The sequence below is a fragment of the Temnothorax americanus genome, unplaced genomic scaffold (genome assembly GCF_048541705.1).
Source record: "Temnothorax americanus isolate GAGA-0224 unplaced genomic scaffold, ASM4854170v1 Scaffold21, whole genome shotgun sequence".
Lineage (NCBI taxonomy): Eukaryota > Metazoa > Arthropoda > Insecta > Hymenoptera > Formicidae > Temnothorax > Temnothorax americanus.
In genome coordinates, this window is record NW_027509349.1 from 2,832,172 (window position 1) to 2,859,577 (window position 27,406).

The following is a 27,406-nucleotide window of genomic DNA, read 5'->3' on the forward strand; positions in this document are numbered from 1 at the left end:
ATTTACATATCATAAAACATACATAATATTTTAATATTTCTATATTGTGTCAAATTATATATCATTGATATTATTGCAGGTAATATTTAACATCCAAATTTGCAAATTATTAAAATATAAAAAAGTTAATATAGTCGTAGAAATGTATATGTATGTACATCAAAATGCGACCCGGGCACGCCAAATTTTTATGCTTTATTTTGATTTAAAGGTCTATTTTATATAACTTAGAATCCAAACTTATGTAGTAAAAAAAATGTTATTTATTGAGTTTTATAATATCTTTCTATTAAAACTGTTACAAATTTAAATAAATAAATATTTTATTTAATTACAAATTAAATATTATTCACAAATAGTTTACTATATTTTATTTTGTTACAGCTACAGAAGAAAAATTTGAACTTGCATATAGAAAAAAGATTATAGATGACAAAGATGGAGTTGAAATAATGTGTATCGCTGAAGGACTTTACCCTCAACCAACTTTAAACATCTCCGTCGAGTAAGTTCTCTTTGTGTAAGTTATATTAAAACGCTTTTGAAATTATAGTATTATAAAGTTTTGTAATTTTCTGATATTTTTATACAGTGTCCCATTTTAATCAACATACTAGAATTTCCCCGAAACTATGCAAGATAGCGAAACCTTTTTTTTACGATGTTGGAAGATATCAAGAAGTATATATTTTGATAATAAAATGTTGACTTTGGATGAAGGCATCATGGTCAAATAAAGATCAACTTCATTTTTTAAATAAATAGCAACGGTATTTTTTGTAGTGTAAACACCTACATTTGTAGTCCTTTTTATTACGAGTTCAACGCGCTATGATTCAAGGTCGCCAAAAGTCAAATGTGAGCTTACGATATTATTGTCTTCAAACTGCTTACAATGCGACTAACTAGCTCAGCAAGCGCCTTAGTCGCCTTGAAACTCTTTTCGCTATAAGCTGTTTACATTCTTGGCTATTTTCTTTTTAACCGACTTCAAAAAAAAGGAAGTCTATATTTGGCATGTATGTCCACGATTTTCTATAAAACTACTAGACGGATTTAAATGCGGTTTTTACTCTCCTATAGAGCAATTCTCCAAGAAGGTTTTAGTACATAAAATATCGCGCTAGAACATCAAGGTACGGAGCTGTAAGAAAATGTGCGATAATAATTATTCATATTAATTTAATGAGTCACTAAAAAAGTATAAAATAAAAAAAATTTTTTTAAATAAAACCGACTTCAAAAAAACTCTAAAAACTATTTAAAAAAAATTAAAAATAACTTTAAAAAGTATAAAATAATACTTTTAAGAATCCCTTTCAATTTTTTGAAACCGATGCAAAATGAATAATACTTTTAAGAATTTCTTTCAATTTTTGAAGTCGGCGCCAAATTAATTGTTGTTTGGGTTTTCACAACAAGTCGATACAGTTTCTTTTTGAGTTTATTATGATAACTCTGATAAGTCTCGACTACAGCAGTAAAATAAAATGCCAACACAGATCAAGGCGAACGTCGTGCCGAGTCTAAGACAAAGGAGGCAAAAGCGAAGCGTGCAACGACGCGGGAAAAGCGACGTGCGCATACGCAATGTATCCAATAAAAAACGAACATAGACAATACGAATATAGATAATACAAACATAAAAATAACTAACTCTCTAATACAATTTTCTCTTACAACACTCTTCCTAAAATTGTATCAAGAGACACGGTAGTGTCTCGCGCCAAGTACACGCGGAGCGAGACCGACCGTGACTCTTTTACGCGACGCGACGGGTTGCGAGTACCCGAGATGTTGAGATCTCGATAACGAGTGAACGGATCAAGTTCTAAGTAGGTTCAGATTACATAAATCCAATTTTATAGCTGAGTCTCTTTAAACGTAACGGTCCTAAGGGTTTCGTGAACATATCTGCCACCTAATTATTTATGTCGATATATTCTATGACAATCTTCTTATCCAATACCAATTCTCGAATATAGTGAAATCTCACTGAAATATGTTTCGTTCGTTTGTGTTGTTCAGGATTGTTAGCTAAATGAATCGCAGCTTGATTGTCTACAAGGAGGCAATCTTGAATTCCAGGTTTGAATTCATTGATGATATTTTGCAACCATACTAGCTCCTTAGCAGCAGGATATGGATGCCGCCACATACTCGGCCTCCGTGGTCAACAAGCAAGGCTACACAGCTTTGACTACTCCATGTCATAGCTCCGCTTCCCATGGTTGACACGTAACCAGTAGTGGAGCGCCTTGTTAACAAATCCTTAGCATAATCTGCATTAGTAAATACAGTTAAATAGTTATCAGAGGATTTGCTATAAGTAATCCCTAAACTCAATTGTTTTGTTTAAATATCTAAGGATACGTTTGACAAATTTCCTTAAACCAATTGATTTAGACATTTGTTGAGGTGCTTTTTCAACTGCATAGGCCAAATCAGGTCTTGTAATAACCATAAGATACATAAGACGCCCAATTGCAGAGGAAATAGGAAGTTCAATATCGGCTTCCTTTTCATCATATAATATGATGCCTGGTACGCAGGTACATTTGAGGATCGACAATCATTCATTTGAAACATTTCCAACGTCTTTAGTACATAGGCAGCTTGATGAATTTTGATATCTCCATTGTCCAACCGGTCTATCTGAAAACCTAAAAACTGATTAACTTCATTACAAATGGTAATTTCAAATTCATTTTGCAATTGCCACAATAACTCAGTAATGTCTTTCTTTTGATGTACAAGTACTAGTCCGTCATCAACATAAACGCCAATAATTATCCATCCTCCAGCATCTCGTTTAATGAATACACATGGATCAAAAGGACATCTAGTGAAATCGAGGGACTCTAGGAATTGACTCAATTTTTTATTCCAGCACCTAGGTGCTTGTTCGAGTCCATACAAGCTCCAAATCAATTTGCAAAGTCGTCCAGATCCATCATCATAGCCTTCCAGTTATACCATGAAGATTGACTCCTCCAACTTTCCATTTAAGAAGGCCGTTTTCCAATCAAATTGACTGATTTCCAGATTGTCTGCAGCAGCTAACCAAAGTAATAATCGTATCGTATCGAATTACAAAGACTAAAGGTTTCTGTATAGTTTACACCATAAATCTGCCCGTATTCTTTAAGGGGGTATACCACCTTTGAGCATGAAATTTAACCTCTTTTTCACGATTTATTTTAACATATAAGGAATAGATAAATCGGAAATCGGCTTTGGGGGTCTTTTTATTATACATTGAAGATGTAAAAAAAAATTTTTATTGTACATGAAATTATGTTCGTATATATAATACACCCTGTCGAAAGAGGTTGTGTGCGTCACGCGGGTCTAGCTGGTGTACATGATTTCGGCTGACTGGTATGACATAGAACAGAAATCCAAAGAAATTCTTAATCTGTAATAGATTGGCTATGGAGGTACGTAGGATTTTTGAAAAATATTGATTTTTGCGAAATTGACACTAATTTGAACAAAAATGTCCAAATTAACACTGAAAAATCGTGTATAAAATTGGTTCCCAAAAAAAACTAACAATCCAATTAAAAAACAGCTACGTACCACCATAAAGAAGTTCATTTAAAATAGAAAAAACTTTGGGTCATGTCAATTCGATTAAAATTGTGGGAGCTATAATGTACACCAGTTTGAAAAATAGTGTTTTTCAGAAATCGCGTTTAAAGTTTTGCAACGAAAAAACTTGTAATTATTAGCTTCTCACCTTTAATCGGCAATGCCTGTACCATACAGTTGTCCTTCCACATTAATCTCTTCATCATTTGTGGCCTTTCTAGTTGAAATTTGTTGTCGGCGAGCTTCTTTTGCTTCCTCAGTCATGGCGCGTATTTCGTGGGTTAAATCGTCGCGTGAGTATGTGTGAGTATTGCGAGTGCGCGTGTATGTAAGTCGTTGCGTGAATATTTGGATTCGTGAATCCTAACTCAAACAGATTATTCTATCTCTCTTACCGCCGATTCGAAGATTATTCTATTCACCTTATTTCTGACTACAAAGATGTTTTTCAATCCCTGACCACATTTCTGTCTTTGATTTCACCTATATCAATGACTATATTTCTTTCTCTGATTTCAAATATATGTTATTCTATTTCTATTAAGTTGTGTCTGCTTAATTGTGTCACGTCTCCTTTCCAAATCTCCACGAAAAAGAAGCAACGCCCTGAGGTATCGTCGGAGATATCGCGTTATATAGGATAGTGTACGGCGGTACGATTAGTCGTACTTGGCGCCCAAATTTGGTGTAAATCTTAGTTTAACGTTGCATTTTGTCAATCCACGATTGCTCTTTTCCGGATTGCGAGACCGGGGGAAAAAGGGTCGCAGCTTTAAGTCTTTGTCTTTAGTATAACGCACAATACTGTCTTGCGTCTCAAGTCTTACAAACGTTGACACTTCGTACACACATTTAAGATTTGAAACGCAAAACAATATTATACGTTATTAGAAATAGAGATTTAAAGCATAAAACATTGTCTTACAGTTACGTCAGCCATTTTGCTCAGGCCTTTAGGATATCCGTAGGGCATGTGGCATCAGAATATGGCTGTATTCCGATATTCACCACCAGTACTGAAAATCTATAGTCTACATAACGTAAACTATAGATTTTTAGTATTGGCAGTGAATATCGGAATGCAGCTTATGTAGGACAATTTTTAAACTTTTAACATTTTATTTACAAATTTCCTCTAAAAAAGTTTATCTTTGAGCGGACTTAGACTGTAGGTTTAAACAGATTAAATAAATTCTGTTCTTAAACTTGCTCGTATTATCATCAGTATATAATATTGTACATTACATATATAATATGTTACTTTAAGGATAAGCACTCTTATGACAAGATTGCTGAAATGTTTCACGATATACATTGTGAATTTAAACTTGACGCAAACAAAATTGTAAAAGTAACAACGGACAATGCGTCAAACATGGTGAAAGCCTTTTCGATGTTCAGTCAGAACAGTCAAACAATCGATTTGGATAAAAACGACAATGATGATTCAGACGATGATTTCGTTATACAAGACATAACTGAGGGAATTGCGGGTGACTCCGATTCCGTATCTGAGATAGTTCTACCTGTACATCAGCGCTGTGCGAGTCATACACTAAGTCTAATAGCTATAGTGGACATCAAAGCCGCATTAACAAAATCCGTATCTGGAAACAGTGGAGGGAGTTATACTCGTTCCCATCATTCTGCCTTTGGAAAATGCTCTGCCATATGGAATTTAACATCTCGATCTCCTAAAGCTGCTGAGACATATTTTGCTATTACAGGAAAGGCCTCATCATCACCCTGTGTCACTCGTTGGAACTCAACCTTTGATTGCTTAAATGACCTTATTGAAGTCAAACAATTTCTTGGTAGTGTTTGCGATGCACTTGACTTGCCAAAATTCAAGGACACTGACTTGGAATTCTTAGCAGAATACATTGAATGCGTCAAACCAATCGCGGAAGCTTTAGATAGGCTACAAGGCGAAAAAAATTGTTTTTATGGCGAACTTTTACCAGTTCTGTTACAAACGCAAAAGAAGTTGCAAAAGCTACAACTCGGGCATTTAAAATATTGCGCAAAATTAGTAGTCGTACTGTTAGAAGGCTTAAACAAAAGATTTAGTAATTACTTTGACTTTTCCTATCAAGTAAACGATGCTATTTTAGCAGCAGTTAGCCATCCGTTCTTTAAGCTACGTTGGGTACCAAAAGATAAAAGAAATTATGTTAAAGAATTGCTTGTTAATGAAGCTGAATCTTTACTAAACCGTGTGTCAAAAACTCGAAATGATTTGACGATGACAAATGTATCCGAACCCGAAACCACACACAGTGAAAGCTTTTTTGCCTTTGAAGGGGGATCATCGTCGGATGAAAGTGTTGCAAACACCTCCGTTAAACATACGATTGAACTGCAATGTCTGCAGTATTTGCAAAGCAAAGATACATGTTTAGACTCGCTTAATGCATTTCCTACGATTAAAGAAGTTTTTATAAAATATAATACTGCGCTCCTGTCGTCTGCGCCAGTAGAATGCTTATTTTCTTACGGAGGTATGATCATGCGTCCCAATCGTCGAAGCATGCACGATGACACCTTTGAAAAACAATTGCTGCTAAAATCTAACAGCGGGCTTAATAAATAAATTTATAAAATGTATGGATATACTCAAATAAAGTGCATATATTAAGAAAAACCATTTTGCATTTGAAAACTATTTAAAATATCTATTTACCAATTTTTACATTTAAAATGGATTCGATAAACCCATTTTACATTTTGCATTTTAAATATATTTTTTAAAGCATTTTACATTTAACATTTTAAATGCAATTCGAAAAGCATTTTTACCCAGCCCTGCTTAATTGTACAAAGTTATCAAACAAAATTGGTTTGATGTGAGACAACAAAAGCACTGGCCATTGAAACTATATGTATATTATCTAATAAAACTTATTGAGTACTAAAACAAAATTAAGTATCTTTCTTTGGTATATATATATCGAAAAAATCTAAGTAACAAGTTTTAGATTTTTATATCTCAAAAAATCTCGAAAAAAATCTAAGCAGTAGTATCTTTATTTCCGAAAAATTATAACTCAAGTGATACACGTCACGAAATTATGTTACCTTATCAAAAAGAAGAGTCGCGCTTCAAGTGATCTATTACAATTACAAAAAAGAAATGATATCTCTTTAAATTAGAGCGCCAATTACAGAGAGAACATGTATATTGCCTCAAAAAATAATTGTTGCACTACTTTGAAAAATCTTTACATTGTGTCAATTAGAAAAGAATGTATAATAACAATTTTATAAGATTAAAAAATTTTATTTAAATTTAACAAGGGAATACAAGATATTTAAATACAAAGTTATTTACATGTGTATTTTTTAATGGCCACAAAGAATTACAGAGGTAACAGTACAAAATAAAAATATTTTATTAAAATACATAAATGTTTCTTGTAAAAAAACTTGGCGCTGCTAGACCTTTTAAATAAATAAGGACAACAATAAATAAAAATAATTCAGAGAAGAATGTGATGGGAGTAATATTAAATGATTATCAGCGTGGATGTGGCAGTGAGTGATATGGGTGTGCGTGACTACGCGGATAATGCGGCTTATAATTAAGTATAGAATAAGTTTATTTATTTATTTAAAATTTCGAGGTCTAGCAGCGCCAAGTTTTTTTACAAGAAAAATTTATGTATTTTAATAAAATATTTTTATTTTGTACTGTTACCTCTGTAATTCTTTGTGGCCATTAAAAAATACACATGTAAATAACTTTGTATTTAAATATCTTGTATTCCCTTGTTAAATTTAAATAAAATTTTTTAATCTTATAAAATTGTTATTATACATTCTTTTCTAATTGACACAATGTAAAGATTTTTCAAAGTAGTGCAACAATTATTTTTTGAGGCAATATACATGTTCTCTCTGTAATTGGCGCTCTAATTTAAAGAGATATCATTTCTTTTTTGTAATTGTAATAGATCACTTGAAGCGCGACTCTTCTTTTTGATAAGGTAACATAATTTCGTGACGTGTATCACTTGAATTATAATTTTTCGGAAATAAAGATACTACTGCTTAGATTTTTTTCGAGATTTTTTGAGATATAAAAATCTAAAACTTGTTACTTAGATTTTTTCGAGGTATAATACTACCACTTTTTTTTTTAGGTAACAACATATACACTACTATACGTGTACTTGGCGCCTTTTTTTTTACCTTTTTTTAAAAAAGGTAATTTTGTGCGGATATCACGCCTTTTTGTAGTATATATAATATCAACAACCTGTTCACCGTTCTCTGGATAGAATTGTAACACTGCTCTTGCGCTTCTTGACAGACATGCATACAACGTTGATAAGAAACGATATAAACGTCTTGTAGGAATGTGCAAAATTTTGCTTGCATAGCACAACCACAAGCGCAGAAATACTGACAGCCCCATCAAACGTACCAGCTTTAAATGGCAATCCTTGACCTAAAAAATAAAATAATGTATTAATATGATATTATGGCTACGGTCAACGTGACACTACAAATGCTTCGAAGCATTCCTCTTCTCTTTTCTTTCAATGAAGAAAGAAGGAGAAGAAGAACGCTCCAGAGCATTTGTATCACGTTGACCGTAGCCTATATATCAAGATATATATATATATATCTTTCAGCAACGTGCACAACTTTATTTGAGGTTATAATTGGGTACAACATTCATCGCACAAAATTTTTTAATTGCAAATCGGAAACGTACCTCGAGTTGAGCTCTTCTGCGATCAACGAAGTCGGGATCGAACGTGTCAGTCGTCACTTTCTGCCAAGCGTAGAGAACCTTCTTTTCCGGCAGCGATAGTAATACGATGGGTGCGTTCAGCCGATACTCCGCTAGCCTAGCAATCGTGAGCAGTCGCTTGTTTTCTCTCCTTTTAATCCATTGGGTCAAAGGAGAGGAAACGAGCGAAAACGAGCGACTACTCACGATTGCTAGGCTAGCGGAGTATCGGCTGAACGCACCCAATGTAGGGATACGAAATCTTTAGATAAGCACGAAGCAATTCAATTCAGTATATCGCCGGCACGATTACGGTGTTACTGCCGTTTCGCGTACGCGCGTATGCGCGCGTTGTCGCACCTTACCTCGCGACGCGTAATAAAGAGTCACACGATCGGTCTCGCTCCGCGCGTACTACCGTGTCTCTCGATCGATCGAGATAGGTTAACTGATCAGATGATGAACTGACTGACAGGATAGCGCTCTAAACGAACGCACTGTCTGCACTGCAATGCACTGCGACACTAACGCCGCTAGCCGCCAGTGTCGAAAAAGTGAAAGTGACGTTCTCTGTTTGTTACATGTATGTTATAAAGAAAAGCGGTCGACGTAGACGACGTATCTTAAAAATAAATTTTCGCATTTGGACTTTGCGTCGCAATATCTCCGCTCGTAGGGCACGTAGCGGAATATTATGAGAGAAACCCCCCCCCCCTAATTGGACCCCAAGCTATCGATCAAGCCTACTTAGAACTTGATCCGTTCACTCGTTATCGAGATCTCAACATCTCGGGTACTCGCAACCCGTCGCGTCGCGTAAATGAGTCACGGTCGGTCTCGCTCCGCGTGTACTTGGCGCGAGACACTACCGTGTCTCTTGATATATATATATATATATATTGTGACGATGCGGCTCGCCGCATCGTCGCGGCGCCCCGCCGCCGTCACAAGACGCGGAATTTCGCGCCCAGGGACGGACCAGGGAGGCAACGGCGAGATCTCCAGAGGTCATAATTAATTGCGTTTCCACGTTCTGATGACGTTCCTTTTTTTTTGCAATGTAATACGCGCGGCACCTCACCCACACCACGGCACACCGTCGAGGGAGTACGTGGCGAGGAAAATCAAGGACGATCGATGACCCGGGAGGGGTGGCAAACGCGGAAGCAGCAGAGATCGCGGGCTGGCGAGAGCAGCGCGGCAGGCGGGCGGCACGTACGGCAGCGACGGACGAGGCCGCCGATAGCGGGGCCCCAAGCGCATGGGTGAACACCCGGCTTCAACAAAGGATCTCTACAAAACATCGACCTACGGGGTGACTGATCACCGCCCCAGGGTCAAACCGGAGACACACCGGCGAGAACCGAATTCCGTCCGCTGCTAAGGACAGAATTGAGGAGTCGCACGCCGCCGAGGGACCGCTGCACGCCCCCGAAGGATCTCGTATCGACAGCACTGCGCCGGGACACCGCGGGCTTGCAAGCTCGCGCCCGATTGGCTAGCGCGCCCCTCAGGAAGGGGTACCGTATCGATTCCGCAATCGAGCGGGTCTAGCGTTTTCACTCTCTGGTCGTCCGTCGGCGAGAATCGTTTTGTAAGATACGCGATAGCCACCCCGAGTCGGGTATTTCGATATTCGTCTGGAGGATCGAGGATCGTGGTGGAAGGCGACGGCGAGGAGCCCAGGAGGAGGCGTATTCCCGGTGAGGTTGCCCGTAAATCGCGATATGTAAAGCCACGACACCGCCCTCCGGTACACGCTCTCGCTCGGGATAACGTCTGTTAAGATTGAGTGTAATTTCGCGATCGATAACGAGAGCGAAGGGCCTCGGGATGGTATCGTGGCCGCGGAACCGTGGTACAAGCGTTGTGGCGAATCCCTGGAGATCGCGATAGGCGTTAATGAGTTCGGTATCGCGAGTATATTGCGTTGTCCTCGCGACCTTGGTATACGGCCGCATACGGGCCGGTAGTTCGTCAATTGCGTTCCGTTTCTTCGCGTCGGGAAATTCTGGTGTTCGAGCGTCGGTGTTAGCGTATCGATCGGTGTTCGGATCTCGTGATTACGGGCTGAGAATTGTGCTCTCGCGCTGAGAAACTTTGCGTCCGACATTGCTTGCGCTGCGTCCTATACTCGCGTTAATAAAGTACCGGCGTTCACACGCTTCGTGCGTTTAGATGTTAATTGCGTAGTTCTTCCTGGCGTTCCGTGGATATTAGAAGAGCACTTCGAGTCAAAGGTGGTGTGGCCTTCTCCACACCTGGCGCCCAACATTATTAGCGATATCGCGACTGGCTTGGTTAAATGACTCGGCGCCTTCCCGTTGCGCCCGAGCCGGATATCTCGCGTTAAGCTAAGATATTATTGCGACAGAGTTTTCGTACGGTCCCGGACGTGGTTTCCACGCAATCCAAGCGTGACGTACCCTTATTTCGCGACATTTTGTGTTGAATCTCACTCTCGTGAGTGATATTAAGCGTCTTATTATTATTATTCATATTATTCATTTCATATTATTAATCGTTTGAGAATAGAACCTTCAGCGGGTTTATTAGAGATTGGCAAACGCGACGCAGGCCGCAAAATGTTGGAATTGCGATTTGACTGGGCATTTCGCGCGTGATTGCACGGCCCCGCCGCGTAAACACTGTTATCGGTGTGGAAGGGCCGAATACACCACCCGCACTTGCCCGACGTGTTCGGGAAACGAGTAAGGGAGTCGCAAACCAGGGGCGACCCGACTCCTAACCCCCCCGCCCCTGAGAAGTCGTTACCGATAGAGCACCGCGATGCCGCGTATAACGCGTTTAGCGAACAGGGAGGCTTGGCCTCTCTCAAGTTTCTGCGCATCCAAATCAAGGGATTTGAGATCAGCGCTCTAGTAGACTCGGGTTCTAGCCGTACGTTCGCGGGTCCGGAAATTATCGCCTTAATTAAGCAGCTCGGTTTCAAGTTCAATCCGGCCGGCGGCAGGCGCGTGACGACCGCGACCAATCAGACGGCGAGAGTAAGGGGGGAAGTGAGGGTCCCGATTAGCGTGCACGGTAAAACATTGAACATGAGAGTTTATTCACTACCGACATTAGCGTTACCGTGTATCTTGGGTGTGGATTTCCTGACGGCATTCGGAGTGAATATCAATTTCGCGAACGGTACTTGGAATTTCGTTGAAGATTCCTCGCGATCTTACCCTTTCGAGAAGGGATCTTCTAGCTCTCTCGCGAGCGTTCGAGTGATAGTGGCCGGAGATGACAACGTGGATATCGAGCTAGGTCAATCGGGGGAGGGAGAAGGGACGCGAAAGCCAGAAGCGTCGCCTCTCGTTTGCTGCGGGCTAAGCGAGTTAACTCCCGAACAAGAAAAACAGTTACAATCGTTCCTAAAGTCACGAATTGCGGGAAGTACAGAGGAACTCGGCGCCACCACGTTGACCGAGCATAATATCGATGTAGGAGACCACCCTCCAATTCGGCAACGTTGTTACCCCGTGTCACCGAAAATAAAGGAAGCCATTTACGAGGAAGTAGATCGCCTACTAAAGGCCGGTATAATAGAGCCGTCGCAGAGCGAGTGGTCGACGCCTATCGTCATGATTAAAAAGCCTAACGGGACGTATCGCTTCTGTTTAGATTTTCGACTCGTGAACAGTGTCTCGAAAAAGGACGCGTACCCACTACCGTATATGAACGCGATCTTAGACAAACTGCGTAAGGCACGGTATATTTCGACCATCGACCTCAGCCAGGCTTACTTCCAGATCCCGTTATCAAAAAAGAGCAAGGAAATCACGGCCTTTGCGGTACCGGGAAAAGGCTTATTTCATTTTAAGCGAATGCCGTTTGGCTTAACGGGAGCTCCCGCCACCTTTCAGAGGTTATTAGATCGCTTAATTGGACCAGAAATGGATCCTTACGCGTTCGCGTATCTGGATGATATCGTCGTGGCTACCGAAACTTTCGAAGAGCATCTCGAGTGGTTGGGACGAGTTTTCGCGCGTATTCGCGAGGCGGGCTTAACGATTAATCCTGAGAAAAGTAAATTCTGTCGCTCGCAAGTAAAGTACCTCGGATTTTTAGTCCAACGGGAGGGTTTGAAGGTCGATCCCGACAAGACTGTTGCGATTAGGGAATATCCCGCGCCGCGTAACCTCCGACAGTTACGCCGCTTTATCGGTATGGCCTCTTGGTACCGTCGTTTCATCCCGCAGTGTGCTACTCTTCTCGAACCGTTAACGCGGTTACTTAAAAAGAATCAGGTGTGGGAATGGGGCGAAGACCAAAGGTCCGCTTTCGACGCAATAAAGGAGTGTCTGACATCCCCGCCAACCCTATCGTGTCCGGACTTTAGCGTGCCGTTTGTGCTGCAAACCGATGCAAGCTCCGTGGGTCTAGGCGCTGTGCTAACACAGCAGATTGACGGTCACGAGCATGTGGTGGCTTTCGCGAGTAGAGCCCTGTCCGACGCGGAGAAAAGGTACTCGACAACCGAGCAGGAATGCCTAGCGGTCGTGTGGGCCATTAAGAAATTCCGACCCTACCTCGAGGGCTATCGCTTCACGGTTATTACGGACCATAGCAGTCTACGCTGGCTCCATAACCTAAAGAATCCTACCGGACGTCTAGCCAGATGGGCCCTCGAACTTCTCGAGTACGACTACAGTATCGAACATAGGAAAGGTGCGATGCACCACGTGCCGGATGCGCTTTCGCGAATATATGAGCAGGATGTCGAGGTGTGCGCTGTCGCCGCGGTTGACGATGACTGGTATGTTAGACGATTCCGAGAAGTTCTCGAGAAACCGCGTAGATTCCCGGGATGGAAAGTAGAGGAAGATCAGCTATACTTTCGCCGACTTCACCCCGTAATAAACGAAACCGTGGAGGACCTTAATCGATGGAAATTAGTCGTGCCGAAGGACTCGCGGGGGGATATTATTCGGGAAAACCACGATCCGCCTCAGGCCGGACACTTGGGCGTCGAGAAGACGTACCGCCGTGTCGCGACAAGATATTATTGGCCGCGGATGTATAGAGAGATCGCCCAGTACGTGCGCCGGTGTGACACTTGCCAGCGGACTAAAGTAGAGCAAGATGTTCCCGCGGGGTTAATGGGTCAACGCGTAATAGAGGCTCCGTGGACGGTCGTTGCCGCGGATATAATGGGGCCGCTCCCGCCCAGTAAATCGGGGCACGCATATCTTCTCGTGGCGCAGGATCTTTTCACGAAGTGGATCGAGTGTTGCCCATTACGTAAGGCTACCGGCAAGAAAATCAGAGAGGCTCTCGAAGACCTCGTTATTTTTCGTTGGGGAGCCCCGCGCGTCTTGTTAACTGACAACGGCACCGAGTTTTTGAATCGAGAATTGCACGCGTTAGCGGAACAGTACGGCATTCAACACACAACGGTACCGCCGTATCACCCACAAGCGAACCCTGTCGAACGAGTCAATCGCGTATTGAAAACGATGATTACGGCTTACTTGGAACGGGACCACCGCGAATGGGACCAACATATTAACGAGTTTCGTTTCGCGTACAATTCCGCACACCATACTTCGCTGCAGGCGACACCCGCTTTTCTGAATTTCGGGAGGGAACCTCAACCTGTTAATCTATCTCGCGGACGGGAAGCCGAAGCTGTCGCGGTGGAGAACTCCAATCCTACCCTTTGGAGAGAAAGAATGGAAAAGATCCAACAGTTACGGACATGGATTGTCGAAAATTTAGAGACGGCTCGAATGAAACAAACCCAATATTATAATTTGCGTAGGCGAGATCGCCAGTTCGTGGTGGGCGACCACGTATTGAAACGACAGCACGTCTTATCGTCCGCCGCTCAGCACGTTTCCGCGAAATTGTCTACCAAATTTCATGGCCCCTTTTCCGTACGAAAAATTCTGTCGCCAGTTGTATACGAGCTTGCCGATTCATTAGGCAACTCGATCGGAAAAATTCACATCAAGGATCTAAAACCTTATTATGAATAGTATTCGCGTTCTTTTTTTGTTAGTATTTTGGGGCTCACGCTTTTAAGTGTCTCAGGACTTCCGACTCGGACGAAGGGATCCTCCAGTGGCGAGATGCTCTGGTGGATAAAACAGTCCCCCGAGTGGAAAGGCGTTCCGATCCACGTCGTCCCCGGACCGCCCGGCGATGGAGGCTGTCGACTGGCCGTCTACTTCCGAGGGACCCGAGCCCGAGGAGGCTGCTGGAATTGCGAATCTCCCTCCCATTTCGCTTACGACTGCCCCCTTGCCCAGGAAACCCGGATACTGCTTCGGTGCGGCCAGAAAGGCTATACGGTGCGCTCCTGCCCCTGAGTGCGGGCGCAGCCTGGAGGCTGGAAGGCCCCTACAAAGAGGGCAAAGGCCACGACCTGGGCCAGGGAGGCTCCGAGGAAGCGCGGACCCCCCTCCCGGAACACCCGCGCTATTGAGCCCCAAAACTCGCGATACCGCGAGATGTAAGTTTTCCATGTTCCTTTTTTTTCTTTCTTTCTTCGTCCTCGTTCCTTTTTTTTTTCGGACACCAAGAGACCAGACTTTTTTTTTTCGTTGCGTCGGGGGGGATTTTGTGTGTAAATAAATTGCTGTAAGCAAGCTGTAAACGAAGTTCGTAACCCACCCAAAAACCTCCGTCCTTCGTCAATTTCCATATCGCAGGAAACCCGCCGTGAACGGCCACCGCGTCCGAGATACCGCGCCGGTCCGACCGTACGTAATAGGGCCACGATGGAACATATTCGCGCTCTCGTTCTGCGGTCGACACGTCATTTCGCGTTAGGTTGGTTTTGGAATGCTCGCCGAGGGCGGCGTAGCAAAAACTAGGGCCGCTGGTCAAAGACGACCCGGCAAGTTATGGCCGAGTACTGCCGGCGTACTCGACCAAAAGGGGGGTAACTCCTCCGCCTTGGTGTTAGGTTTGGTTTTGGATAGACGGTCGACAACAAGCGGGAGGCATTTCGCCGTCGTAGGCTGTCGTACAGGAGTCCGACCGCGCCGCGTGGACAGGTCCGAAACGGGGTAACGGGGAGATAATGGATTGCGTTCCCGGATTACGATTTCCGAGGTTCTACAAGGCGTGGGGGTGGGCCGAAGGGTTATTAGGATAGAATTAGCTATTAATTTCTTTTTTTCCAGCGACAGTTTTTTTGTTTAGTTCTGTTGTGATGTCCTACTTGTGTTCGTTCCGTTGTCCTGAGGCCCGGAGCTGGAGATCTCGATTGCGTGGCGTTCCTATGGTCACCCCCGGGGGGCGAGTGGCTAAGCGGGGCAGCCGCGCCCGGTGTGCTTCTTCTTGGGGTGGGGTGTTGTGACGTTGCGGCTCGCCGCATCGTCGCGGCGCCCCGCCGCCGTCACAAGACGCGGAATTTCGCGCCCAGGGACGGACCAGGGAGGCAACGGCGAGATCTCCAGGGGTCATAATTAATTGCGTTTCCACGTTCTGATGACGTTCCTTTTTTTTTGCAATGTAATACGCGCGGCACCTCACCCACACCACGGCACACCGTCGAGGGAGTACGTGGCGAGGAAAATCAAGGACGATCGATGACCCGGGAAAGGTGGCAAACGCGGAAGCAGCAGAGATCGCGGGCTGGCGAGAGCAGCGCGGCAGGCGGGCGGCACGTACGGCAGCGACGGACGAGGCCGCCGATAGCGGGGCCCCAAGCGCATGGGTGAACACCCGGCTTCAACAAAGGATCTCTACAAAACATCGACCTACGGGGTGACTGATCACCGCCCCAGGGTCAAACCGGAGACACACCGGCGAGAACCGAATTCCGTCCGCTGCTAAGGACAGAATTGAGGAGTCGCACGCCGCCGAGGGACCGCTGCACGCCCCCGAAGGATCTCGTATCGACAGCACTGCGCCGGGACACCGCGGGCTTGCAAGCTCGCGCCCGATTGGCTCGCGCGCCCCTCAGGAAGGGGTACCGTATCGATTCCGCAATCGAGCGGGTCTAGCGTTTTCACTCTCTGGTCGTCCGTCGGCGAGAATCGTTTTGTAAGATACGCGATAGCCACCCCGAGTCGGGTATTTCGATATTCGTCTGGAGGATCGAGGATCGTGGTGGAAGGCGACGGCGAGGAGCCCAGGAGGAGGCGTATTCCCGGTGAGGTTGCCCGTAAATCGCGATATGTAAAGCCACGACACCGCCCTCCGGTACACGCTCTCGCTCGGGATAACGTCTGTTAAGATTGAGTGTAATTTCGCGATCGATAACGAGAGCGAAGGGCCTCGGGATGGTATCGTGGCCGCGGAACCGTGGTACAAGCGTTGTGGCGAATCCCTGGAGATCGCGATAGGCGTTAATGAGTTCGGTATCGCGAGTATATTGCGTTGTCCTCGCGACCTTGGTATACGGCCGCATACGGGCCGGTAGTTCGTCAATTGCGTTCCGTTTCTTCGCGTCGGGAAATTCTGGTGTTCGAGCGTCGGTGTTAGCGTATCGATCGGTGTTCGGATCTCGTGATTACGGGCTGAGAATTGTGCTCTCGCGCTGAGAAACTTTGCGTCCGACATTGCTTGCGCTGCGTCCTATACTCGCGTTAATAAAGTACCGGCGTTCACACGCTTCGTGCGTTTAGATGTTAATTGCGTAGTTCTTCCTGGCGTTCCGTGGATATTAGAAGAGCACTTCGAGTCAAAGGTGGTGTGGCCTTCTCCACACCTGGCGCCCAACATTATTAGCGATATCGCGACTGGCTTGGTTAAATGACTCGGCGCCTTCCCGTTGCGCCCGAGCCGGATATCTCGCGTTAAGCTAAGATATTATTGCGACAGAGTTTTCGTACGGTCCCGGACGTGGTTTCCACGCAATCCAAGCGTGACGTACCCTTATTTCGCGACATTTTGTGTTGAATCTCACTCTCGTGAGTGATATTAAGCGTCTTATTATTATTATTCATATTATTCATATCATATTATTAATCGTTTGAGAATAGAACCTTCAGCGGGTTTATTAGAGACCCAGTTAATACTCCGTGGGTGTCTCGCGTCCGCAGTAATATTAGTTCTGTTAAAGGAATCTCGACACCCCGCCACCGGTATTCTTGATTTAGTTATCGAAATTATCTTGTGTTTGATCGAAGCCGGATGGATAAACGTTGTTATTTTCCCGACAACCAGTACTCAATAAATATTATATTCTTTGTTATCTGACTGAGTATGAAATTAACGTGTCACCCCGCCGAGTGCCGTGCCGCCCTTCATTAACCCCGCCCGTGATTAGGTCAAGCTAGCCGATTTCACGCACCTCCACATTTCGTTTCGCGTCTCGTTTAGGTTTTCGCGATTTCGTGGACGCGAAGGTACGCGTCTAACATTCGGAACATTTCGTGGAGTATCGGAGGTGCGAGGAAATCACTGGAGAGGCCATCCATCCCGCTCTCCTAAGTCCTTTTGATCCGGCTCACGTCCCGGAGCGGTCCGGGAGTGCAAAAAGTCGTGACAATATATATATATATATATATATGTGTGTGTGTGTGTGTATATACACAGTCAGTAGTCTCCTATGCTAGATGCTGGATTCACGCTCCGGTGATCCGGGTTCGATCTCAGTCAGGTACACAAAATCCTGGTGGGGTTTTTTCCCGATGATTCGGGGTGGGTCTAGTAGAAGGCGGCGGAGGCTACAGGATGCGCGCCTTCTCGGAATTTTTGAGGGACGCCATCAAGTCGATTTTTTCCTCCTAAAGGGGGACTCGCCCTTACCTGCCCCGTTGACGGGTATGGTGGGGAAAGAGGAGATATCGGCGCTACCGTTTTTCGGAAAGTGACGTTAAACCGTTGGTACATGAAAGAAGGAAACGGGAAAATACCTTCATCATTTATCCCAAGAGAACATTATGGCTTCATTCAGCGTAAAATTTTCCGGAGGACTAAATAGCTCCCCAATCGGATCTCCGGGGGGAGCTGCTTTGAATGATGCCACACGAAACGGAGTAAACCTGCGCAACAACCTCCAAATAGGCACATAGAACACTCGGGGCCTCCTACAAATCGGGAAACTGCTCATTGTGGAAAGAGAAATCCAGTTCCTCAAGCTGGACATAGTAGGACTGAGCGAGACACACTGGAGAGGGAAAGGACACTTCAGTACTGCATCCGGCAATGTCATATGTTTCTCGAGCCACAACTCGGAGAGTCGCAACGGAGTGGCTCTGCTGCTTTTTAGTACAACTAACAGATCGGTCCTAGGGTACAAGGCGGTTAGCGATTGGATTTTAATACTAAAAATCAATGCACACTCACTGAACATCAACATTATATAAGTGTATGCCCCAACGGCGGAGAAGACAGAGGAAGCCATTAAAACATTCTACGAACAGCTAGAAAATACTATAAACGACCTTCCCAGAGACAAAATTCTTGTTGTGATGAGGGATGTGAACGCGAAGATTGGACGTACAACTGTGATAGACCAGCAACTCAAAAAAGTGTTGGGACGCTTTGGCATGAAGACCAGAAATGACCGAGGAGACCGAATGCTTCAGTTCTGCCAGGAACACAACTTAACAATAGCCAACACATTGTTCCAACATCATATCAGAAGACTATACACATGGAGGTCGCCCGGCGACAGATACAGGAACCAAATTGACTACATCATGGTCGGATCACGATGGAAATCCTCCATCCTAAACTGCAAAACTTATCCCGGTGTTGACTGCAGAACTGATCACCAGCTACTGGTAATGAAGTTCAGACTGCGCCTGAAAAACATCCGCCAACCACAGAAAGTAATAGCAATCAATGATGCTAATAAGGAACTATTCCAACAAGAAGTCCAGCAAAAATTGGCCACCAACACAGCGGATATTATAAACACACAAGACCCGAACCAAGAATGGGAAGAACTCAAAAAGATAATTAAAACAGCCTCGAAAACGATCCAATGCAAAAAACCGCTTTAATAAATCCAACAAATTCTGGATAACGCAACGCACCCTCGTCACTATCGAGGAACGGAAAGAATTAAAAAAGAAAGGACTAAAAACACAGGCAGCAAAGGATACGTATAAAGCTCTATGCAGAAGAATACAAAGAGAATGCAGACAAGACAAAACGAATACATAAAGAAAATCTGCAGAGAAATCGAAGAGCACCAAAACTCCAACGACACTCGCGATCTATACAGGAAAGTTTGTGAACTAACACGAAAATTCACTCCGAAAACAGCGGCCATCAAGGACAAAACCGACAAGATTCTGTGGGAAAGCAAACACATAGTAAAATGCTGAGGCAGTACTGCGAAGAGCTGTAGAAAGAAGATACGGTAGCAAAAAACGGGGAACAAGCAATAAAGAGGACAAACGAGCGGGAATCACCAATACTGAAAAGTGAAGTGGAAGAAGCCATAACGCATCTTAAACCAAATAAAGCACTCGGCTTGGACAAAGTTTCCGCCGAAAAGATAAAGCTGCTAGGAGACGAGGGCATCAGGATAATTTATGATATTTGCAATAAAGTCTGGCAATCGGGCCAGTGGCCGAAGGATTGGGCCAAATCTGCCGTAATACCCATTCATAAAAAAGGGTCCACACGAAAGTGCCAAAACTATCGCACAATATCTCTGATATCCCATGCCAGCAAGGTACTACTTAGATTAATCGACCGTAGATTGCAGCAGTATCTGTCTCACCAAATCCCTCCTGAACAAGCCGGATTTGTTAAAAGCAGAGGAACCAGAGATCAAATATTTAACATCTGCCAACTGATAGAAAAAGCACGCAAATTTAATACGCCTATGTTCCTGTGCTTCATAGACTACAAGAAAGCGTTCGACTGTGTAAGATGGAAAGACCTATGGAAAGTGCTAAGAGAAATAGGAGTCCCGGATCATTTAGTGACCCTAATAAGCAATTTGTACAAGGAGAGTGCGGCTGTCATTAAGCTGGAGAACAAAAAATCAAAACCCTTTAAAACACATAAAGGGGTGCGGCAGGCCTGCATAATGTCACCCAGGTTATTCAACGTCTACGGCGAATATATAATGAGACGCGCCCTGGAAGGAAACAACGGGGGGATAATAATCAATGGCAAAAACTTGAATAATCTCCGATACGCTGATGACACCACCTTAATAGCGAAAAACGAAGAGGAACTGACCAAAATGCTGGAATTAGTTATCAAGGAAAGCAAGGAAGTAGGTCTACATATCAACCTGGAGAAGACCAAACTTATGGTGATTGACAGGGGCAACACGATACAACAGAACAATGTACGCCCAGACATGGAAACAGTCAATGAGTTCATCTACTTGGGATCCTTAATCTTCAACATAGAAGGAAGCGAAGCAGAGATAAGAAAGCGTATAGCAATGTCGCGAACAGCCATGGCGAACCTTAGGAGAATATGGGCAGACAAACAAATAACAATAAACACAAAGATAGCCCTGGTGAGATTTCTGGTGTTCTCTATATTCTCATACGGAGTGGAGACATGGACCATCAAGGCGGCGGACAAGCACCGCATAGATGCGTTTGAAATGTGGTGCTGGAGACGGATGCTGGAGACGGATATATCTTTTTTGAATCTAACATAAGAAAAATCGATAGATTTAACAGACGGGAAAAATAAGATTAATGAACAAATTTCATCGTATCACCGATAAACAAAATAAAACAAATTTCAGGATTGGTACTGAAAATCTTTAGCCTCGGCGATAAGTTCGGTGTCCCGATAAACCGCAACAATAAAAAAGATCGCATGCGTTCAACCTTAGATGTTATTAAGAATTTCGAGTTTAATTGTTATAAAATATGTAGATGATGATGCCATTGATGAAACACGTGGTTTGATTGCTAACACTTTACATAAATTTTTAAGCAAGGATAGACATATAAATTATTTAGATAATCACATTTTACGTGAGTTCATAAAATGTAAAAAATATTTACGTGACAATGACGATATTTTTGTTACGAAAGCTGACAAGGGCCAAACAACGGTCGTTATAGATAAGAAAACGTACATTGACCAAATGAATTTCGTTACTTGACGATCAAATGACTTATAAAAAATTTAAAAAAGACCCAATTAAACGCATTACAACAAAACTTAACGAGCTTATCAAATCATGGCACACCAATGGCATTGTCGACGACCGCACTTATAAATTCCTTAACTGCACTAACGGTAATCTTCCGAGATGCTACGGTTTACCTAAAATACATAAACACGGTTTTCCCTTGCGAATCATTGTCTCCGCTGTAGGTAGTCCACTTTACAATGTAGCTCGTTTCATCCACGACATACTACATGAATCCATACCGAAACCTAAGACACACATTAAAGATAGTTGGATTTTTGTGACTGAGATTAACAATTTTAAAATTAATCCGGACGAATTGATAGTCTCTCTTGACGTCACTGCATTATTTACTAATATACCTAAAGATTTAGTTATGAAAGGTATAAAGAATAGATGAAAATATATTTCCCGTAAGACGGATTTTAATTTAGAACAATTTTTATACACGATTGACCTTATTTTATCTTCAACAAGTTTTCAGTTTGACGGACAATTTTATGAACAGGTTTTCGGTAGCCCTATGGGGTCCCCTCTCTCCCCTATCTTTGCAGACATTGTTATGGATAATCTTGAGACTTTTTCTTTAAAACAATTAGGTTTCGCAATCCGGTTTTTTGTCGTTATGTTGATGATGTCTTTGCTATAATTCCGAAGTCTTATATTGATGAAATTTTAACCGTTTTCAATAATTATCATCCTCGATTGAAATTTACTTACGAAACCAAGAAAAATAATTCAATCAATTTTTTGAATACGACTGTCATCAGGGAATATGATACTTTAATTACTAACTGGCACACTAAACCTGCCTTCTCCGGTCAATGCGTTAATTATTTCTCTAGTCACCTAAAAAAATACAAACTGAACACCATAACAAGTTTGGTCGACCACGCGAACTTATTATCCGACAAACGGTTCCACGATAATAACATCGATAAAATCAAAAATATACTGTTGAACAATTGTTATCCCCCGCATATTGTTGACAAATGTATTAAAGATAGATTTAAATTACTCAGTTACCGTGATAACACATCTAACACGAATGACATTATACATAAAACAAAATAACAATACAATCAACCTACAGAAAGACATGGATAATTTGACCAGGGCATATGATATTGTTACGCTCGTTGAGTAAGCTCGCCGCCGTAACTCTATCGCGCACTCCACACTCGCGTACGTATTTTGCGAAACTCGCAAAAAGAAAGAGAACTCAAAAGAACTTAAGAAATGCGTTTATTCCAAGTTCGTAAAACAAAACGCGTGCGGATTCCAAAAATCCGCCAGACAGAAAATCAATAAATCCATCAACAAACTCCCGTTGTCAAGGAGCGCGCTTCACAGCTTTCCGCGACTTCTCTACTCAGTGTCCAGCACGGGCGTAACATTGTCCCCCTCTTCTTAAGTTGTCGTCCCGACAACTAGAGGAAAGTTACAAGCAGTTTCTTTCTCTTAGATTTTCGGGAACTTGAAACGATTTCTGCTCTACCTCGAGCTACGCTGCGAGTTAACGAGCTTCGTTTCTTCCCTCAATCCAAAAACGTTTCTTTCCACGTGTGAACCTCTTCAACGTCGTCCCGACAACTAGAGGAAAGTTACAAGCAGTTTCTTTCTTTTAGATTTCCGGGAACTTGAAACGCTTCCTGCTCTACCTCGGGCTAAGCTGCGAGTTAACGAGCTTCGTTTCTTCCCTCAATCCAAAAAAAAAACGTTTCTTTCCACGTGTGAACCTCTTCAACGTCGGCTTTTCTTCTGCTACCAGCGCTATCCTCTTGAGAGTCTTCGGACTGGAGGAGGAAGCTTTCGTAGACCCTGCGTCTCGCAAGACTCCCCAGTCCCCGCCTTGGCATTTGCCCTAAGTCCCACGGAAAAACCACGATCAAAAACCGTGGGCAAGGCGGTCTTCTTTTAGCTAATATCTTCGCCTGATGTTGTTCGGCACCATCTTCTCAGAGAAGTAGCTGAAAGTAACAACAAAAGAAAAATATCTTTTTCTTAAAAAAAACCTAAAAACTAATTAAATGAATAGAATTTTTTCGCGCAGAGGAACAGTCCCGTCGAACGTGTCGGGCTTTAATTAATAACCGAGCGCCATCTCAGTCGAACCTCCACACGCGGTGCGCCCCGCACACGAGCCCTCGCCCGTGCCCATCACACGCACTACACGCAGCGGCTCGACCGAATTTCCGCACGCGGCGCGCCCCGCACACGAGCCCTCGCCCGTGCCCATCACACGCAGCGGCTCAACCGAATTTCCGTACGCGGCGCGCCCCGCACACGCGCCCTCACCCGCGCCTATTTCACGCGTCGCCTCATTCGAAATTCCGCCGCGAAAAACATTATTGGAGGGACTTAGCTGATGTACGGCGAGTTGCTCCTGAAGACGTGCCACCGTAGCATCGCGTTCCTTCAGGCGAGCCTCCAACTCGCTGCGGAAAAGCTGTTGCTCCTGCTGCTCTAGCCGCCGCTCCTGGCGCAGCTTTTGAAGCTCCAAGTAGACAGCTTTGAAAGCACCCGCCTCTGCCTCCGTCGCCCCCGCATCCTGCGGATGGGTCGCGCCCGCTTCCGTTGTTGCCGACGCCGCGGCCTACGAACGGGTCCTCGGCGGGGTGTGCGTGGTCGTCATCCTGTTCGGGATACTGCGTTCGTCGCCTCGTATCCCGGACGAGCCCCCAAAATGTTACGCTCGTCGAGTAAGCTCGCCGCCGTAACACTATCGCGCACTCTACACTCGCGTACGTATTTTGCGAAACTCGCAAAAGGAAAGAGAACTTAAAAGAACTTAAGAAATGCGTTTATTCCAAGCTCGTAAAACAAAACGCGTGCGGATTCCAAAAATCCGCCAGACAGAAAATCAATAAATCCATCAACAAACTCCCGTTGTTGACAACGCTCCTTGAGGAGCGCGCTTCACAGCTTTCCGCGACTTCTCTACTCAGTGTCTAACACGGGCGTAACAATATAATAATAATGAACATTTAACGTCGATCGTGATCAGTGTGCCTTTTTCACTCGTGGGTTGCTGACATGCTTTTTTCTCATATACCACTTCTTTTACATATGACGCGCAAACTTGTAAGTTATTTAAACTTGTCATTTTATATTTTTATACTTTTCTTTTCATCTTATTTTTTCATAATTTTAGTTCTTGATTTTCGGCTTGTTGGCACAATGCCACAACTGAATTATTTGTAAGAGATATGTGTGATATCCCTGGATACACGGAGAGAAAAATCTTACCTCTGTGGCATGGAGAACCATGCTTATAACGCATAACCTCTCCGCATACGTCACTAGCAAAAATCATATATACTCTTATAGTAAGAAATAACGCGTTTCGAGTACAAGAAATATCCCTACTATATTAGTGAAATCTTCATGCGTGTACGCTGTTTACGGCATGCTCGGGAAGTTGCAGTTCTTACCAACAGCGCATGTCAGCTGGTTTGCTTTGAACGCAAGAACGTCATGTCTCTCACGGAGAGAAAAATCTTACCTCTGTGGTATCAGCGCCTCCCATACATAAAAAGCATGTAGCGCTGCCTTGCATCAAACGCATGAATTTGTCCGTTTAAGGCAAGGATAATATCCTGATGCTTCATGCCTGTGGTGGAATGAACTTTTTGCGTTACAAGCATAACCGTTTTTACACGATATCTGTATGAAAGTTATTGCTTATCGGACACGAAACGCTGTCCCTGTAAAGTAGGATATTATCCTTGCCTTAGACAGACAAATTTATGCGTTTGATGCAAGGCAGCGCTACTGTTTTTATGCATAGGAGGCGCTCATACCACAGTGGTTTTTCTCTCCGTGTAGAGATACGATATATAGAGACGACTAGCACACACACATAAAGATGTAAACACGCACACATACACACGACGCCGCCTATTGTACGCGTTGTGTGCGCGTCACGATTCGGGACTCGCTAGTACAAACGGAACAGTCTTCGGAGCTGGTCACCTGTAACTCATGCGAAAATAAAAGCTATCCTACACAAATGTAAGTGACGGTCGAAACGTCGTGAGATATAATAAATTTATATATTGCCAGTCAGCGTTGATTATTACTCTCCTTTTTATTATGGATATATATATATATATATATATATATATATATGTATAATATTTATCTGAAGTTGTGTGTGTGTGCTATAATTTCACGTACTGTGACTTGTGTCCAATTAATGATGTCAACATTTTTCATTGATTCGTAAGTTTTGAAGTTAGTGTAATTTGGCCAGCATGCTTTTGTTTGAGCCTCATCAACAAACTAATTTTAAGGAATAATTTTAATTCCATCGTCGAATTGAACAACGTAGTACTTTCGTGTGTTGTCGACCTTCATGTTTGATGGTGTTGCTAAATACAAAGTGTCTAATAATATATTTTAGAGTCATTAAGGCTCTTGGATGGTCAGCCGAGAACTCCGCGTTGACGGTGGCGCCGTACTGTCGCGGCAGAAATAAGAACTGTCTCCTCTCACTCTCTCCAATGGAGAATTTTGTCTTGTAACATGTTGACAACCTGTTTTGCGTTGCGTTATATTTCTTTACTATTTGCTCTGTACTTGTGCTATAACGTTTAACGTATTCGTGAAACTCGTGAAATTTAACGTATGGTAAGATTTGCAAGAGAAATACATATGCGGAAGGAACATTTTTCACTCCTTTCGAGTCGTCAAATAGCTTGTTTTTCCGTAAGTTTAGGCTTCGTTTTATGGCTGTTTGTTTATTGTCGAGGGAAAAGGATAGTATCCGTTAAATTTTAGAAGTGTCCTGAAACGATCTGTTGTGATTTTTTTTGAAATGTCTTTTTATTTTGGAAAATACTGCATCATAAAATAGGGTGTTATTTCTCGCCTCGATAGTAAGAATCCAATATGGTCGCGGTGACCATCCAGGAGCCTTAATTTTATTTATTTAACGACAGTTAGACGGTGTTACTGTATAGCAAAACAATTATTTTATTATAAAAATTGTTAAGAGTAGAGAAGGTTAATCGTCAGTATAGAGTAACGCAAATACGACATAATTCGTTTGTACATAAGGCAAACGTATTAACTTTTGACAAATATCAGATATTTGCCATCATCTCCTCTTAAACAATTTGTCAACTATATATATGCCAAGTAAAGACGACGAACATGGAATTTAAAAAAAATCATTCTTTTTTATATATTCTTTTTTAATAATAACGAACTCATTTAACGCAGTATTAAAGAAAATGTTTTCAACGAATACAATATTTATCTGTCGTAACTCACAGCAACTATTTGCTTGATCATTAGATCGCAATACACATACTCCTTAAACACAATTTCTTTATATTGTGGATCTACGCAGCCATCAACAAGAATGCCATTTGTGTGTAAATTACATACTCTCGGCGTAATAACGCGTTGCTTTTCTTTTGTACAAGGTGCATATAAAATATTTTTTTATTCTGCATAGCGGTGATTTAACTGTTGTAAAGGTTTATCTGATTTTCGTACAAGTTTTTTTAAATATCGCATAAAATTTTCGAATTTAAATGCACTGAAGGAGTCAAGTACACCGAAGTTTTTAATGTTATCAGGAATATGAATAAGATTATGAACGTTATGTGAAATTTTATGTCTGCCATATAGAATTTTAAAACTATGCACGAAATGGTTCAATAGCTGTTGTGCATAATCTAAGTATTGCTTAGATAAATTTGGGCTACACATGATTCTGACAGCAACGCTAAGACTTACGAAATGGTGATGTAAACTCTGACTAAGTATTGATTCGAGCACAACAAGGCCAGTATATAATAAAAATTGGCGAAATTATGTACCCTTCTATTGAGCAAAATATTTTAGCAACCTTGGTTTTCTGACAAATTCTACGGATATACTCGATCTGAGTTCAATCAAACGATGAGATATTTGTTCAACTTTAACGTGAGGAAGACGAACCTGCAATTCGCCACTATGTCGTTCAGCATTTTTTGCACTGTACCGAGACAGATTACATGTAGGTAATCTAACACTACATTTGTTACTAA

General features: G+C 42.9%; 2 protein-coding genes and 1 long non-coding RNA gene across 3 annotated transcripts in view; 2 read left to right on the forward strand and 1 right to left on the reverse strand.

Annotated features, from left to right (window-relative positions):
• Window positions 1–359: 359 nt before the first annotated feature.
• The window catches only part of LOC143897710 (uncharacterized), a 248,959-nt gene continuing 221,912 nt past the window's right edge, over window positions 360–27,406 (forward strand). Inside the window, exon 1 of the mRNA XM_077406549.1 lies at window positions 360–505. Within this exon, the coding sequence (XP_077262675.1) occupies window positions 453–505 (53 nt within the window). The 5' untranslated portion in view covers window positions 360–452. The remainder of the gene's footprint in view (window positions 506–27,406) is intronic.
• LOC143897632 (uncharacterized) lies at window positions 4,892–6,187 on the forward strand. Its single transcript, XM_077406440.1, has one exon. The coding sequence runs from the start codon at window positions 4,892–4,894 to the stop codon at window positions 6,185–6,187; it is 1,296 nt and encodes a 431-aa protein (XP_077262566.1).
• LOC143897711 (uncharacterized) lies at window positions 7,859–9,209 on the reverse strand. The gene is made up of 3 exons (XR_013256978.1): window positions 8,698–9,209; window positions 8,315–8,395; window positions 7,859–8,044 (listed from the first exon to the last, which is right to left on the reverse strand). It is a non-coding gene; the product is annotated as an uncharacterized LOC143897711 (long non-coding RNA).

Bases quoted from the DNA above. Each gene is read 5' to 3' on its own strand.
- LOC143897632 (XM_077406440.1), top strand. From the start codon at position 4,892: ATGTTTCACGATATACATTGTGAATTTAAACTTGACGCAAACAAAATT.